The 18,036-nt window shown below is 42.9% G+C and overlaps 1 protein-coding gene across 2 annotated transcripts; it reads left to right on the forward strand.

Moving 5' to 3' along the window:
• The first annotated feature begins 576 nt into the window (after positions 1-576).
• zgc:136858 (Indigoidine_A and YeiC_kinase_like domain-containing protein) lies at positions 577-18,027 on the forward strand. 2 transcript variants are annotated; one of them, XM_023986084.2, is made up of 20 exons: positions 577-1,576; positions 10,219-10,301; positions 10,424-10,524; positions 10,658-10,772; positions 11,102-11,276; positions 11,471-11,582; positions 12,061-12,167; positions 12,367-12,493; positions 12,697-12,817; positions 13,613-13,698; positions 13,909-14,048; positions 14,199-14,258; positions 14,361-14,424; positions 15,365-15,459; positions 15,661-15,789; positions 16,165-16,279; positions 16,538-16,675; positions 16,959-17,125; positions 17,336-17,418; positions 17,516-18,027. In XM_023986084.2, exons 2-20 carry the CDS (start codon positions 10,291-10,293, stop codon positions 17,715-17,717), a joined length of 2,148 nt encoding a protein of 715 aa, XP_023841852.1. In that variant the 5' UTR covers positions 577-1,576; positions 10,219-10,290; the 3' UTR covers positions 17,718-18,027. The 2 variants fall into 2 exon arrangements, with proteins under 2 accessions (XP_023841852.1, XP_023841851.1); XM_023986083.2 differs by lacking the exon at positions 577-1,576 and adding an exon at positions 3,440-3,506.
• Positions 18,028-18,036: the final 9 nt, after the last annotated feature.

Below are 18,036 nucleotides of genomic sequence, written 5' to 3' on the forward strand. Positions count from 1 at the left end.
TGTGTCTGGAACCAGCCCTATAATGTACTTTCAATTTGTCAAATAAAGTTAATGTTCATTGACTCATTTAGGTGGTGCTGGACCTGCTGGACTCTGCCGGCTGGGCATTGTGGGCAGTGTCAGTGGTCGGACTGGCAGAGGGAACAGATTGTTAAATCCTCAGAAGATCTAATTTTGTGTTCGCGGGGGGTAAGGGCCAAATGGAGAGCAATGTGTGATGGTGCCGAAACCCGTGGTGATCTGAGAGGGATGTACGTTCCCCATGGGCATGCTCAGCCTGCCTCAGCCTCCTGGTGCCCAGCTTTGTGAGATCTGGAACGTTTCCAGAACTACATGGTGGCCTACTTTGAGGACGTTTGTTCCGAGGAGGATGTTCCGTCTCCGCTTTAACATCATGTGAGGTACTGTCATGGGAAGGGAGGGAGGGAGGAGGGAGGGAGGGAGGGAGGGAGGGAGGGGGGAGGAGGGAGGAGGGAGGGAGGGAGGGAGGGAGGGAGGGAGGGAGGAGGGAGGGAGGGAGGGAGACCTGCCATGGCTCATTCCTGTTCCCCTTTACAGATACAAACTTATGAAGCATTTTGAGGAGCTCTTCTTCAGGCTCCTGGATAAAGAGAAACATGAGCCAGGACGAGTGAATCGCATTGAAGGCATCACCGAGGACGAGTATTTTCACTGTCCCTCAGGGAAAGCATTGCGGGACGCGGTGGAGGCTTTCCATGCCTATCAGCTGGAGCATCCAAACTGGTTTGAGGATGAACTAGTAAAGGACACAGATGCGGACGTGGAAGTGGAGGAACCTTCCCTGGAGCATCATGCTATAGAACAACCAACTGAGAGCCCCATCACCATCAGACAGAGTGTGCCAGAGTGCATAGAAGATGGACCTTCCACTCTCATCAATGATGTGACACCATCAGAGAGGGATCACACAGTGTACTCTGCAACTCCTCACATGACAGAGGGACTCAAAGGTCCCACTTCGAATGAATCCAAACCATTTCCTCTCTCGGCACACACACATATATATGTTTCCCATCCAGCTGAGCAAGATGGGTCCTGTAACTCTGTCTTGGTAGGTTGGGATCCCTCTGTTAGCACACTTAAAGAAGGAACAYCAGTGTAATTTCACTGATGCCGCTTGGGAGTGATCCATCCCCAAGCCCATGCAGTGCACCCACATCACCATCTTGAAGACATCTTGGGTTCAACTAATGTCTGTATGGGGTCAACAGGGACATACCAAAGAGAGGTCTATGAGGGGGTGTCAGTGTCACGTACTGCAACTCATCTAACGTTACAGGCCCCACCACAAGCATATGTGGACCCTGTTGCACGGTGTCTTCCTATGACCTTTGAGACTGAGAGTGAAGACCGCACACGTGTAACAGTCGAGGGGGAAACTCATAAGGCTCTCAGTTGTGGAGTGAGGGGAACATGGAATGTGTCCAGGACAGAACGAAGTAACTACTCTCAAACCCACCTGCAACTCAATACAGTTTATAGGCATTTAACATTTTGGTCATTTATCCAATGCTCTTTTAACCAGAGCGACTCATAGTCAGTGCATTCAACTAAGGTAGGTAAGACAACCACATATCACAGTCATTGCATGTTTAAAACCTTCCTCAAAAAAATCAGCTATCACCAAAATCAGTGCTAGTTAAAAAAGTGTTTGTGCAAGAAAGACAAGTTCAACAGTTAGGTGTTCATAGAGACTCACTGTGTTTAGCTCGCTCTACCATTATCCTGCTGTGTTCAGTAAGTAAGCATTTCATTGTACTGTGTACACTACACTGTATCTTATGCATATGACAAATAGATTTGATCAGGTAACTCTGTAGAAGGGACAGTTTTATATTTACTGGTGTGGGGGAGTGGTCCAAAATAGGGGAGGGTTGTCGAACTGGTTGTGTAGTTTTTTATTTGGCACAGAGGAGAGTAGTTTTTTCCCCCGCTGGTTTARATTACCCAACTTTACTGTGCAATCCTGGTCACTTTTTAAAATATTTGTATTCTGTGTATATATTTATGTATTTTCTTTTTTACTGACAAATAAAATCAATCAATCCAAACTGTGGAACTGCCATTTGATAAATTGAAAGAGACAACTGTTTAAAAACACCCCAAAAGTTTAATAATATTCTGAGATTGTCAATCCAAGCCTTTGATACTGGGTAGACCTACAAGGTTGGGAGGGATGTATTTTCTGCAGTGGTGGAAAAAGTYCRCAWRTGTCATACTTGAGTAAAATTAAAGATACCTTAACAGAAGWTGACTCAAGTAAAAGTGAAAGTCACCCAGTAAAATCCTACTTGAGTAAAAGTCAAAGTATTTGGTTTTAAATATACTTAAGTATCAAAAGCAAATGGAATTGCTAAAATGTACTTAAGTATCAAAAGTAAAAGTAATAAAAACTTCCTTATATTAAACAAACCAGACGGCAAATCATCAAATCAAATGTATTTATAAAGCCCTTCTTACATCAGTTGATGTCACAAAGTGCTGTACAGAAACCCAGCCTAAAACCCCAAACAGCYAGCAATGCAGGTGGAGAAGCACGGTGGCTAGGAAAAACTCCCTAGAAAGGCCAGAACCTAGGAAGAAACCTAGAGAGGAACCAGGCTATGAGGGGTGGCCAGTCCTCTTCTGGCTGTGCCGGCACCATTTCTTATTTTATTTTTATTGACGAATTGCCAGGGGCCCTCTCCAACACTCAGCTATAATATACAGACGAAGCATTTGTGTTTAGTGAGTCCGCCAAATCAGATGCATTAGGGATGACCAGGGATGTTCTCTTGATAAGTGTAACTGTAAAAATGTAACCAGTACTTTTGGGTGTCACGGAAAATGTGACACCCAAAAATGAGTAAAAAGTACTTTATTTTATTTCAGAATGTAGTGAAGTTGAAAGTAGCCACAAATATAAATAGTAAAGTACAGATACTCCAAAAAACGACAAGTAAAAATACTTTAAAGTTCTACTTAAGTACTTTACACCACTGATTTTCTGTTTGTCAAGATTGACATAGTCTATTTATTGTGGTGTTGAAAACACAACCCATGATTTTGAAGTGCCCGAAGTCAGTATGTTTTGTTTATTGGTTGTGTGGTATATTGGCACAGAAACCTGTTGGTGTAAAATGTGTTGTGTTGGCCTAGTGAAAGAGGCAGGGAGAATGAGCTTGCATGGAATCAACCATATTTTATTTCATTACTCATGTGTTTCACTATATATTCAACTTTTTGATACAAGAGTAGCTCTAATCTTAGCAAATTTTGTGTGCATTGATAATGATGGATATATTTTTTAGATATAGTTTTCTTATTCATATCATGTTAATTTCAAATTGCATAAACTCAGTCAAAATGGGTGAATAGAAACAGGCCAGAGTTCTAATGGTAAAGGCAAGCAAACTGTGTCAACAAAAAGCATGGCAGGGTCAAAGTTCACTCACTTTTCTGGGGGAAAAGTCTCTCATTACTGAGTTTCTCACACACTGGAGAAGGTAAGCATTAAGAGCAGTATTGTTGGTAATGAGCTGATATGAATGATGGGAAATTGAATGCCTAGTGCCATGTATACAATATGTTCGTGATATCAATGAATGAGTATGCCTTAAATCATAACGGCAGTTTTTAGGGATTTTGGCAATGAAACCCGTTATCTACATCCCCAGAGTCAGATTAACTCGTGTAAATTCTTAACTAGCTTTAGCGCATTTGCTCTAGTTAGCATTGGCTCTATTCACGAGTTAGCTGTGTTGTTGGCTAGATATTGAACAAGTGTCCTGGAAAGAGAGCACAGTTTCTGCCAGGTGAAATCGCGCATCACTAGCTCATTGTTATGGATGTATCCAAATAAATGTAGCTAGAAAACCGCTTTAACAAATGCAAATACAGCTACTTCGTTATTTTGGCTGCACTGTTTGACATGACTGTAAATTAGCTGTAGTTGACTAGCAAGCAAGGGATAAGAACGTTACCAGCCAGTATGGAAATGGWCCATTTAGAACGAARGACTTGGGTCGCGTCCAAAGATGCAGAACAGAAAGACAATGACTGAGGCGCGTCTCTGGTAACCGAACCGAACAAACGACCAGCAACCCTATGTGTCAGAACTGTATCTTGTGAAAGGATGAAATACTATGAATAAATTCATCAATAACGTTCATGAAACTATGTCAATCATTTTAACATGTTGGTAACCCGTCCGTTAAAAAGCTGGCACGTTTGCCGTCCTGAGACGAACAACAACCGTGCCAATAGATCCTCCAAACACCGGCTTCTCGGGCATTATCACCTAAATGTATCACTGCTGGTCTAGCATAAAAGGCAAACTGTGACGATTCAGCCTTTATTATTTAAGTGGTAACTTGTGGAATAGACACCGTCTGGAATGCAGTTTTAACCTATCAGCATTCGGCATTAGACTCACCCCATTGTATAATTAAGCAAACACACCCAGGTTGGCACCGTAGGGGTCCACCCTGGGCTGTAATAAAAGGCCCGGCTTGGGCTACATGCACTGGGCCCGTGGGTTTTTGCTCATGGGCAAATAGTTGGCCCCTAATTGCTGGCAGCTCTTATTCAGCCCAAAGTAAGTGTGGGCAGCCCAGTACCAGCCCACAAGAAGCCCTTATGTTGTTGGGCCAATTAMGGTCCAAATAAAAGTTTGATGGCCTCGTGATAAATTCCCAAATATTACCCGCATTCGACCCAAACAGCTGCAGTAAACCTGTTAATACTGGAGGTAGAAAAAAGAAAAAAGACTCCAAAAAATGTAATAAACAAATGAAATACCACATGTTCAAATTCAATAGATTTTATTGTCAATATTAAATAACAGGTAAGTACCTCAGCGTCTGAATGGACATCAAGTAAATACAATTAAAAGGGCAAGATTTTCTAACAATTGGCTAATATAATAAAATTAATATTTATTTCTGAGAAATAAGCATAACATTGCGTATTTAAGTTTAAGACTTGAATGGAGTCTTTAGCTTAAAAGTACAATATTAATTAAGAAAGTGTGCTTTCAAAGTGAGTTTACAACTTCAACATGCACAACATTGACATTTTATTAACATAACATGAACATTTAATGGTTTAAATATACAGAGACACACCACAGACAATTACATCAGCTGCTGGACAGAGTATAAAGAATGTATTGATTCTCATGTATACTCTGTCCAGCAGCTGTGAGAGCTGACAGACATTTTAGTTTCTCAGGCTGTGTTCACATCAAAAAAAGCTGAGGTTGACTGTGGGGATAAAATGTAAACACAATCCCCATTTTTGACCTTGAGCTTGGGTCCAGCAACCAAACGTTTAGACGTGAACCTGATGGACTAGGCTGATGCGTATCTCTACACAAACAGCATCCGAGACAAAGTAGTTCCAGTGTTCGTTCTCTCCACCTTTCCGCCCCTACTCTTTCGCCTGTGTAGCAACATCTCAGATTGTCTTGTGCTCCCCTTGCTCTCTTTCACCCGTCTTGTCTGAGTGTGTAGTTAGCTCCTCCCATTAGTCTCTCTCAGTCCGTTAGAGTGCAGGTGAGTTYGAGTGATGAAGGGCCACCTCACTGACAACTCTGCAGTGAGCACCACAGTCACCCACTTGAACTATACCCTCTGTTAGAGTGAGACGAGTCTCAGACAAGACAGGTGAAAGAGAGCAAGGGGAGCACAAGACAATCTGAGATGTTGCTACACAGGAGAAAGAGAAGGGGCGGAAAGGTGGAGAGAACGAACACTGGAACTACTTTGTCTCGGAGGCTGTCTGTGTACAGGTACGTAACAGCCCAGTATCAGCCTAGTCCTTGAGGTTCACGTCTAAACGTTTGGTTGCTGGACCCCAAGTTTAATGTCAAGTCAGCTCTACCAGTCAGCTCTCGCAAAGCAAATTTATTGAGCTCACTCTTCCCCAAAGTCTTGTGTCTGTTGCCTCATATCTTTTCAAACCACTCCTTGCGTCCACCTGCACGGTCACGTGAGTTCATCAACCAGATCTCGATCTCTTCAACTGTTGGATCTTGAGGCCTGGGTTGGATAGGGCTTTTCCTGACTGTATCTGAACAAAAATGCACATTTGTAATAGTGAACTGGGTATGGTATGCAATATGATGATGACCAGACTCTGCGGACCCGGTGACAGGTCCAGTTGAAGACCCTAGAGTATACAGACATATTGCAGGGGTCATATCATAGGATCGCCATATATCACGAGAAAGCTACGGGAGTCTAGTAGGAAGATGGCAGAAACCACATTTTACACTACGATAAACTCACTCCCCCCCCCCCACATATAAGCAGCATGTGTCATGCTTACTATAGCCAACAAGGTTCCCATGGCAACACATTAATATTCTACATAATTAACATGTCAGGCCGTAGTCGGAGATGGAGTTAAAACAGTTGCAGTTTCAAACATTTAAATCACGGATGTCTAGGTGCTCGAAGAATGTGAAAATGTTTGAGATTCCCCCGGATGTACCTGCAACAACCTTCCTTAGCCCCAGGTTGTGAAAGGGTCTTTTGTCATTCGTGCCTTTCCAGTTGAGCTGCCAGAGCATGACTTATCATCCTTCTTGTTGTCGCTTGGACATCATAACCTCCAATGGTCCCCAGATATGTAATCTAACGTTAAGGGAAATAAATCAAAASTAAAATGTGTAAAGGAAAGAGACACTATTAGTATGAAAATAATTACTGTATTGAGTGAGTTTACCAAGTCTTCTAGACTTTGGTGGTCCTCAATTTTTTGTTTCAGGCAATCAAGTTCATCATAGTTTTGTAAGGGTAGGCTGATGTCGTCATAAAGTGACCTCTGCTGTACTTGATTGAGAGAGACCTGACACCATTCTCTCAATTTTTGTCAGTCTGTCCTTAATTTCTTCCAAGCGCATTGACCAAGTACCTATCAATACCTGACAAGAAAGTATCTAATCACAAACTTTGGCCACATGTACTCAGCGAGACTGAAAGCCCAATTGCGTTTTTATAATTTCGACTTAGCAAAGAATTTTGCAAGACATACCTGCAGACAGAGAGTGGCTAGCAGGTGCTAAAGGATGGCTTGGAGTCAGAGCGTCTTGCAGATTGGGGGTGACTCAAAGGAAGTGAGTTGCTCACAGGGTTCATAGGGTTGCTGGTAGATGGAGAGTTACTGGAAGGTGAAGGTATTGGCAAACTTATTGGTAGTGGTGGGACTGGAAGCATAGACTACTGGACACCGGTATKTTGCACTTGGAAATGTCTGTTGCCTTTTCGGAGGGGCTGGCTCCAACTCAATGTATCGCTTGTTTGGTCTGGTGAAAATAGAAAATGATTTCACATACATACCAAGATCACAAAAATATTTATGTAAAGATGCTTCACATCTTTGTTGTAATTATAACTGCTATTTATTTTATAGCACTCGCAAGCCAAAAATTGCCCACAACTTGTGTAAATGTCATGCCACATGCAGGACACACACGGTTGACGTGTATCACATCACACCATTTTCATGAGGTGTATATAATTATTCAAGATTTACTGTATTGTCCTAATAAATCAGAGGGTATGGAAACAAATAGATCTTACTGTCTCGACCGTTGACTACGTTCAAGTTCTTCTGGGTCGCTTAGTAAAACCATTTGTCTCCGCTTCTCTAGATTTGAATCTTGCCTCTTCACAATCAACTGTAAGAAAGACAAATTTATTTAGTTTGGCAGCTGTTCGCACTTTGGCACGTACTGTACAAAAAAAATATATTCACCCCTTAATATGACATTATGCTGTTGAAGACGTTATTCTTTCAGCACACCATATGGGTCCAATCTAGTGCTATTTGCATGTTCTTATTGTATTTGTGGGTGACCCTACATGCAGAAATAATTCAGAAAAACCTGCTGTGCTTAAAGTTGTCATCTCATATGAAATCCATGTTTCACCCGGTACTTCATGAGTCACTAAAGCTCTCTTGCGTTTGTTCGGATCGGTATAAGGGGGCCATAACGTTATGGATGAGTCCTCCTGTATCCATGTACTACTAACAATCCCAACTGAATGATACAGAAACTCCACAATGTGATACTGTGCCATTAGTAAATAATATAGATCTCTGTAGGACAATTGAAAAATAAGAGTTTGAGAAATTCAGTAAATAGGTCAAACAAAAAACGCTAAACCTTGACTATGCAGCAAGGGTGTGGCTGGCCAATATGTGCCCATCGCGATCAAAATATCCAATAGGTGGTGAACTTGGTCTCTTAGTCGAAGATGGAGTGCTTTATAGATGCCAATGTCTTTTGAATCCAGGGGACTGGAGAAGAGTAACAATAATGTCAAGAACTTCCTGAAAATAATGTACTCCTCCCCTGTGCGATCATCTCGTAGGATGTTCTGTACCAGTCCCAGGTCTCCGTTAACCATAACACAGTTGTCCCCAGTGGTTGTGGCAATGCTGAACTGTTCAAATATAGCCTTTAGAAACTGGGTGCAGTAAGAGAAAGGGAATGGTTTGGCCTCTATAGTGTGTTCTTTTCCAGAGAATGTTTCTTGTCCTCGGTTCTCTTTGTCTTTATGGATGGGCGCGTCCTCGCGAGTAATTTGGTGATTCATTTGTTTGAGAACAAATTGTGGTTTCCGGCAGACTTTCTTCAACTTTCTCATAGTTTTCAAAAGGAAAAGAAGACACTATCTAAGGACCCAAACCTCCTCACATCCTCTGCCAAGAGTCAGATTATGGACATTGTAGACCAACTCTTCAATGCCATACAAATTCTCAAACTCACTGAGGAAATGTTTGAGGTCATCTGCATAGCCACAGTAGTAACAGCACAAGGCAGGGAAGTTGCTGTAGTGGGAGAAGGAAAGGATGTCTTGCAACACGACAGGGCCTGTGTATAATAAGAATTGGCGGAATTCGGTTCCTTTCCATCTGTCTATTTCTTCCAGTCCTCTTGGTTCTCTGAAACTCCATTGGCATGTACTGTCTGATTTGACACCAACCTCTCAGAGGTGGCGCTCACTGCCCGAGATCCCAATCTACAAGAAAAATCCCCTTTCATCCAAAAATACATCAACTTCCGAGTTATTCTAAGACAAACAAGGTGCATGTAGTCAAGAATGAACATTGTGACCATGCCATAGSCTGGTTCCTCTCTAGGTTTCTTCCTAGGTTTTGGCCTTTCTAGGGAGTTTTTCCTAGCCACCGTGCTTCTACACCTGCATTGCTTGGCCTAGCTAGTTAACGTTAGCTATTCTTTCTCCTTAGTGTTGTTGGCCAGACAAGCAATGTTACCATCAGTAAAATATTCAAACCATTTAGTCTAGGTATCTTACCCGTTTTACTAWGTTAACAAAACGGTTAACAGATGTTATGGCTGAGCCGATCGCTTACCTGTCAGTTTGTGAAGTCGACCTATCCCTCAAAAACCGTTCACATTTAAACGCGGGCTCGCGTACGTCTTTAAAGAGTGCAAGTCCAATCCCAACTGCTCAGTGGTGGCCCATAATGTTCTCGACCGCGAGGGGCCACTGATGGCTGATCTCACAGCCCCATCTCAGCCCAAAAGGGCCCGGCTCAGTCATGTTAGCTGGGTAAGGCCCGAGGAGTTGTGGTAWATGGCCAATATACCACGGCTAAGGGCAGTTCTTTTGGCCGTAGAGTGCCTGGAGACAGCCCGTAGCCGTAGTATATTGGCCATATACCACAAACCCCCGAGGTGCCTTATTGCTATTATAAACTGGTTATCAACGTAATTAGAGCAGTACAAATAAATGTTTTGTCATATGGTGGTATAGGGCCTGATATACCACGGCTGTCAGCCAATCAGCATTCAGGGATTGAACCACCCAGTTTATAATGTGTAATAAGGCCTTTTTTGTGTGTGAACATTATACATTATGTGACCTTAACTTTGACAGAGCCCTTTCCTCAATTATTTTTAAAGTAGTAGTTCTATTAAGTTACAATTGACTGTGTTTTGCTCTACAATTATGACTTAATATGAATAAGTATACCTTTATTGGAAAGGGACTTTGAATCGGTTCTTGAATGTAGCGGGATAAGAATACAAAACACTCCACTTATTTCACAATGTTGCAGGCAGCACTGATATTTCGGGTGTAGATTTACCGCTGTGTGCCCCATTAGGGGGGTTTTACTTTATCCCAACTAACTAGAGCATGGAAATCTACTTAATGGGTGAATTGTATGTGTGCCTTGCAGTGACGTGGTTGGCTACGCTGCTGCTTTTGATGCCGGGAATCCAAGGCTGAGAAATCTGTTTTGTTTTCCATCATGAAATTAAGGTAACTCCCTGTGATTACGTTTTTTTCTGTAACTTGAATATGCAATTTTGACAAAAGTTTGGTATATTTTTGTTGTTTTAAAATGTTATTCTTGAATTCTGATTTGTTTATTCTGCTGTCAGTGTTTCCCTTAGATATTCTGAGTTGAGGTTGCTGAAGGAAGTATCGGCACAACTCCTAAAACGTGGCATCTCAACATTTCACAGTAGATTATGCAAAAACGGTAAAGTCAGCCCCTGCTATAATAATGAAAAAATATTAAAAGACTGACTTTGAATTTACCCTCATTGTTGTATTGAAGTCGGATTTAAATATTTCTATTCTTTAGATTTCTAAAAAAAAGTATATCCCCCCAGATGGTCTCTTCCTTGTCCATCCGGCAGTATCCCAGGCATTGGCAGAAAACAGACCAGTGGTGGCGCTAGAGAGCACCATCATCACCCATGGCATGCCATACCCACACAACCTGAGGTACGTGCTGCAAAGATGTCAAAATGGGAAGGACTTTGTTAGACAGAAAGTTCCTGATATAAAATATAATCCATGCTATCAAGCTTATTTATTCTAGCTACCTTACATGTACCTCATTTAGCAGACGCTCTTATCCAGAGAGACTTACAGGAGCAATTAGTGCCTTGCTCAAGGGCACATCGCCAGATGTTTCACTTAGTTGGCTTGGGGAATCGAACCAGCAACCTTTCTGGTTACTGGCCAAACGCTATTAACCACTAGATTACCTGCCACCCTTAATTCAGTATTAGAAGTTACTGCTTCAACAGTCACTGTTTTTCCTCATTCAGCACAGCCAAAGCGGTAGAAGCCATAGTAAGGTCAGAGGGAGCCATTCCTGCCACTGTTGGGCTGCTCCAGGGGAGGGTTCATGTAGGGTTGTCTTCAGAAGAACTGGACTACCTAGCACGGAGTAAGACGTCGCTGAAAGTGTCCCGCCGAGACCTGCCCTACGCCATCAGCAAGGTGAGCACCTGTCAAGGTTTAGACAAACAACTGAAAAGCCACTCCATTCAGTCTTATTCAGATTGAATACCTTGCTTACCGGCCACTCCATTCAGTCTTATTCAGATTGAATACCTTGCTTACCGGCCACTCCATTCAGTCATATTCAGATTGAATACCTTGCTTACCGGTGTGTGTGTGTGTGTGTTCTCCAGGGTCTCTGTGGTGGCACTACGGTTTCAGGCACCATGATAGCAGCACACAGAGCCGGTATCCATGTCTTTGTCACTGGGGGTGTTGGAGGAGTGCACCGAGATGGAGAGAATAGTAAGTGCAATATCCCAAAGTGAAATGTAATTGGTTGGAAGCTACTGTAGCCTCAGTGAAATGTTATTGGTTGAAACCCACTGTAACCTCAGTGAAACGTTATTGGTTGGAACCCACTGTAGCCTCAGTGAAATGTTATTGGTTTGAAGCTACTGTAGCCTCAGTGAAATATTATTGGTTTGAAGCTGCTGTAGCCTCAGTGAAATGTAATTGGTTTGAAGCTACTGTAGCCTCAGTGAAATGTAATTGGTTGGAAGCTACTGTAGCCTCAGTGAAATGTTATTGGTTGGAACTACGGTAGCCTCAGTGAAATTTTATTGTTGAAGCTGTTGTAGCCTCAGTGAAATGTTATTGGTTGGACGCTACTGTAGCCTCAGTGAAATTACATCATCATACACAGCAGGGAGACTTCATGTTTAGGATACAGAAATAGAAAACAACAACATGTATTGAAATTGTTAACTGACCATCTTCTCAGGTATGGATATCAGTGCAGATCTGACAGAGCTAGGCAGGACTCCCATTGCTGTGGTCTCAGCTGGAGTGAAGTCCATCCTCGACATTGGGCCCACCTTGGAGTACTTGGTTAGTGGTTATTGCTAGATGGTTTTATACATGGTCAAATGCAGAGATTCCATTGCAAGAGATTCCATTGCAAGAGATTCCATTGCAAGAGATTCCATTGCAAGAGATTCCATTGCAAGAGATTCCATTGCAAGAGATTCCATTCCAAGAGATTCCATTGCATCGCAAATAATTATTAACAATTGTGTGCTTTCTTCAGGAGACACAGGGTGTGTGTGTCGCCACATTTGGGACCTCCATGAATTTCCCCGCTTTCTTCTCTCCACAAAGTGGGTTTACCTCCCCTTACCACGTCAACAATGCTGAGGAGGCTGCAGATCTCATTGGTGACGCAGCTCAATATTTTATGTCTGAGTAGCAACATTTTCAACTGACTCGAAATTGCTGTTATTTCAGGGTCATTCTGAGCTGATAATCTAGACATGATTATAAGATATTATAAAGGGTCATACATGCTTATGACAAATCTTACAATGTATTGTGACTGCATCATAATGTACTATACCTGTCTCTTTCCCCTGGCCTACAGCGGGTAACCTGTCCCTGGGTCTACAGAGCGGCCTGCTGCTGGCTGTGCCCATCCCTAAGGAGCATGCAGCAGCTGGACAACAGATTGAGAACGCTATACAAGCTGCACTGGCAGAGGCCAAGTAAGGAAACACTGCATTATAACATAATATGATCTCTCCACCTGACTTGACTGTAGTTGAATTTAGCAATAAGGCCCGAGGAGGTGTGGTATATGGCCAATATACCACGAGTAACGGCTGTTCTTACGCACGACACAACGTGAAGTGCCTGGACACAGCCCTTAGCCGTGGTATATTGGCCATATACCACAAACCCCCTAGGTGCCTTGTTGCTATTAAAAAACTGTTTACCAACGTAACTAGAGCAGTAAAAATAAACGTTTTGTCATACCCGTGGTATATTGCCTGATATACTACGGCTGTCAGCCAATCACCATTCAGGGCTTGACCCACCCAGTTTATAATCCCCAATACATGTTTTTGGAAATGTATGTTGCCTACTTAGGTAGGCACAGTGATGCCGAAACATTGGTAAATACCCATTACATTTCTGGGTGTTTATGTATGGAGTGTGCGACTTTCTTTATTTTCATAGTTTATAGTTTATTCGCCGTTAGTCAGCACCTCCACACAAACACATTTTTCTGGGTGTGCGCCAGCTAATGTTTTTTAGGCTACTTAGGTATTGCTAAAAAGCTCTATTTATTGAGCACTTCTCATGGTCTGTCTGTGCTGGTGTTGTTTTCTGAACATTTATTTCCTGATCTCTAGATAGCCGCTTGCATGACTGACAACACAGGAAGTTGCTTATCAGAGTTTCTGTTTGGTTGCCTTGATATGTCAAGAAAYGTATCAGCATTTCACCTCAGCCACACGATTAACTCTCTGTTGCCTTCGTACGCATTTCCCCTGTAGTGTTAAAGGTATCAGAGGAAGAGATTTGACGCCCTTCATCCTTCAAAAGGTCAACGAACTGACCCGTGGAAAGTCCCTCCAGGCTAGTATCCTTCTCTGATCAGTAACATGGTGTGAGAAAACCACGCTGCAGAGAGAGAGGGAGGGAGGGATCATATCAGAGTCATTCTTAGTGTAAGAAAATGTTTAAAAAAATTATAATCATAATTGTGGTTTTTGAAACTTGTTTTATCGATGTATAACTGAATGTTTGTATCATCATTACATTACGGTCCCTTAATCTGATATTCCCAAAGATATCGCTCTCATTCATAATAATGCCAGGGTAGGCAGTCAGATAGCCTGTGCACTGTCTAAACGAATGCAGAAGAAGACTTGGACACCTGCTCCTCACGCAAAGGAGAGAGAGAAAGATTCGGACTCTCAGCCAAACATTGTGAGGACTGGTCATATGTTCATCATCAATACACATGAACCAATCACTCTTGTCTTGTAGAGCACATCATTTTTCTTACTCTAGTTTTAGCTTGATGGACAGTGTGTAACATGCTTACTGTACAATAACACTGTGGCTCTTACATCGCAGGTTGTCATAGGTGGTGTGAATGTGGATTTTATTGCCAAGGGGAAAACAGATAAGCTAGTGGTACGTTCACACAAACTCTGCTAATGTCAAGCATCTACTACTGCATGTCTGGACTATTCAAATGATGTCAATGACACAAGGGTTTGTTTGATTGCTCAACAGTTTGGACAGACGAATCCTGGAAGTGTCTGCCAGTCATTTGGTGGAGTAGGAAAGAACCTTGCTGGTTAGTTATTTAAAGCAATAAGGCACCTCAGGGGGTTGTGGTATATGGCCAATATACCACAAACCTCCGAGGTGCCTTATTGCTATTATAAACTGGTTATCAACGTAATTAGAGCAGTACAAATAAATGTTTTGTCATAGAATGCTGTTCATTGACTACAGCTCGGCGTACAACACCATAGTGCCCACGAAACTCATCACTAAGCTAATGACCTAGCATCTGACCGTAAGGCGCTACAGAGGGTAGTGCGAACGGCCCAGTACATCACTGGGGCTGAGATTCCTGCCATCCAGGACTTATATACTAGGCGGTGTCAGAGGAAAGCCCAKAGAATTGTCAGAGACTCCAGTCACCCAAGTCCTAGACTGTTTTCTCTGCTACCACACGGCAAGCGGTACCGGAGCGCCAAGTCTAGGACCAAAAGGCTCCCTAACAGCTTCTACCCCCAAGCCATAAGACTGCTGAACAATTAATCAAATGGCCACCGGACTATTTACATTGACCCCCCCCCTCCATTAGTTTAGTTCACTGCTGCTACTCACTACATGTACAAATTACCTCGACTAACCTGTACCCCCGCACATTGACTCGGTACCGGTACCCTCTGTATATAGCCTCGTTATTGTTATTTTACTGTGTTACTTTTTATTATTTTTTACTTTAGTCTACTTGGTAAATATTTTCTTAACTCTTTCTTGAACTGCACTGTTGGTTAAGGGCTTGTATGTAAGCATTTCACGGTAAGGTCTACACTTGTTGTATTTGGCGCATGTGACAAATAAAGTTTGATTTGATTTCAGCATTCAGGGCTCAAACCACCCAGTTTATAATGAGCAATTATGTCTACATAGCTCCTATATGTGGAAAAAAGGTTAATTAAACTTTTGCATTGAGTGAAACACTTTAATGTTGACTTCTTGTGTGATATTTTACACACCAGACTCTCTGAGCAGAATGGGCCAAAGACCTCTCTTCATCTCAGCTATTGGAACTGACTCTCACAGTGATGCTGTGCTGAACTACTGTCGGCACATGGTATGTATGTGGAGAAGATTTCGAGAGGTGTTCTGAGTTGAGATCAGCACGTTTCCATTAAAATCAGAGTTGTGCGAGTTACTTATCTCAACTCTAAATCGAGCCCTTAATGAGTGGTAACAACTGATTGTTATGACCATATGCAAAGCGGAATTAATCTCTCTCCCATAGTATTCTGGCATGACATTCTTTCCTCTTTAGAATACCAGTGGTGTTGCTGTACTTAAGGAGCAGCGGACCGCTACTTATTGTGCCGTGATCACTGAGAGCGGGGATCTGAGTCTGGGATTAGGCGACATGGACATTCACCAGCAAATCACAGAGCAGTATGTGAGTATTTCTGGGGCTCCCAAGTGACGTAGCGGTCTAAGGCACTGCATCTCAGCGCTAGAGGCGTCACTACAGACCCTGGTTAGATTCCGGGGCTGTATCACAACCGGCCGTGATTGGGAGTCCCATAGGGCGGCGCACAATTGGTCCAGCGTCGTCCGAGTTTGGCTGGGGTAGGCCGTACATTGTAAATGTAACTGACTTGCCTCGTTAAATAAAGGTTAAATAAAAATAAATATTTCTGAAGCATTTAAACTGTAAAAATAATCTGATTTACTACACATAAAAGTACACATATCTAATGTTCTTGTTCATTATTGTGTTTTTTATAGAATAGCACTGAAAAATAACAACTTTGCCCATCTCTACATACAGGTGGCCCAGTTTGAGGACAAGCTCTCAACAGCCTCACTCATGTGTCTGGACGGCAATATACCCATCTCCACCATCAACTATGTTTGCTCTGTCGCCAAGAAGCATGCAGTGCCAGGTTAGCATGTAGAGCTGAACGCTTTGACAGTCATCAATAGTGATCGATCACCATTTTCTTACCATCAGTGCTTCGCTGTGTGATCAGGGCCCATATTCACAAATAATCTGTGTGGGAGTGCTGATKMAGGATCAGGTCCTCCTTCCCCATGTCATCTTTTTCATTATGATCTAAGAAGGCAAAACGATCCTATATCAGCACTCCCACTCTGAGACACTATATGAATACAGACCCTGATGTGATAAACTTGTGTTGCAGTGTGGTATGAGCCAACTGATTGTGACAAGGCCTGCAAGCCTTTCCTGTCAGACAGCTGGAAAGCCCTGGCCTACACCTCCCCCAACCTGGCTGAGCTGTGTACCATGAACAAGGCATTGGGCCTCCCGACACCTGCAGGTACGATAGTCAGTTATTCCTGCACTGAGATCATTTCTGGAGCCTACTGTATATAATATGGAATTAGCCTGGACGAAGCTATGTTTGTGCTGTGGAGCCAACTCCTATGCTTGGCGTAACAGTGACCATAGGAGTTGACACTTCGCAAGACATCACAAAGATCTGAGTCCGGGCTAGATATAATAAGTAATGCACACACTATGAAGTCTTTGTTTGACAGCTCATCATTATGCACAAACTCCTGTCTGATTAATGAGAATGAGATCTTGTCTTGTGGTGTCAGTGCTGCCTAGCTCTGTGGAGGAAGTGCTGAGCTGTGCCATGGATCTCGCACGCCCCCTGCTGGACCACCTGCAGTGTGTGGTGGTGACCCTGGGGGCCATGGGAGTGCTGCTGTGTGGAGAACATAACGCTGGGTCTGTAGACCTGCAGCCTAGGAGAGGAACAAGGGTAAGATGATTGTATGTATGTATGTGTGTATGTATATATGTGTGTGTGTGAGCTCACATTCTCACATTGTTTCACTTCTAAACTAAACGTGAGCATCTTGACATCTTTATATCTCCGAACATTATGGTGATAATTTGTAAGTCGCTCTGGATAAGAGCGTCTGCTAAATGACTTAAATGTAAATGTAAATAATGTTTTCTGGTTTTCCAGAAGGGTCGGCTATGTGCCGTCCACTACTCTGCTCTGGCTCACACCGCAGCCGAAACGGTGAATGTCTCAGGAGCCGGAGATAGGTCGGTAGCTATCTAGGGATGGGAATAAACCATAAAATGTATTTTTATCTCCATGAAATGTTGGTTTCCCACACACCCCTCTCTTCCCTCTCCTCAGTCTTGCAGGTGGGATATTGGCTGGTATGTTCCAGAGCAGAGACACTCACAGCTGTGTTAGGATGGGGCTCCTGGCAGCACGCCTGTCACTGGCCTCCCCACATCCCGTCTGCACCACTCTGACCACAGACTCTGTGGACCCAAACAAGGTCCAACCACCCCAATCCTGGCCTCAACCCAACCTCCTGTGGATGGAGGAGTGAAGAAAGATCCATTATTCTAATGTTATTATCTTGTGCAACCATCAACATAACTTTTCAATGTGTAGTTCAGGGGTGTCAAACTCATTTTATCCTAGGGGCTGCATTCGGTCTTCATCGAGGTCCAGAGAGCTGCACTGAAAATTGGTTATAGTTCCTCGCTGTCAAAATTTGCTAAATATTGTCCATCGTTTTGGGAATTTATTATGCTCCCTGACTGTCTAGCTTTTCTTTCTGTGATTGTTTGACACCCCTGGAGCTGTTCATTTGTATACATTTTGTCATAATTTTCAATAAAATACCTTTAATGCTTCGACTTACT

The sequence above is a fragment of the Salvelinus sp. IW2-2015 genome, linkage group LG4q.1:29 (genome assembly GCF_002910315.2).
Source record: "Salvelinus sp. IW2-2015 linkage group LG4q.1:29, ASM291031v2, whole genome shotgun sequence".
NCBI lineage: Eukaryota > Metazoa > Chordata > Actinopteri > Salmoniformes > Salmonidae > Salvelinus > Salvelinus sp. IW2-2015.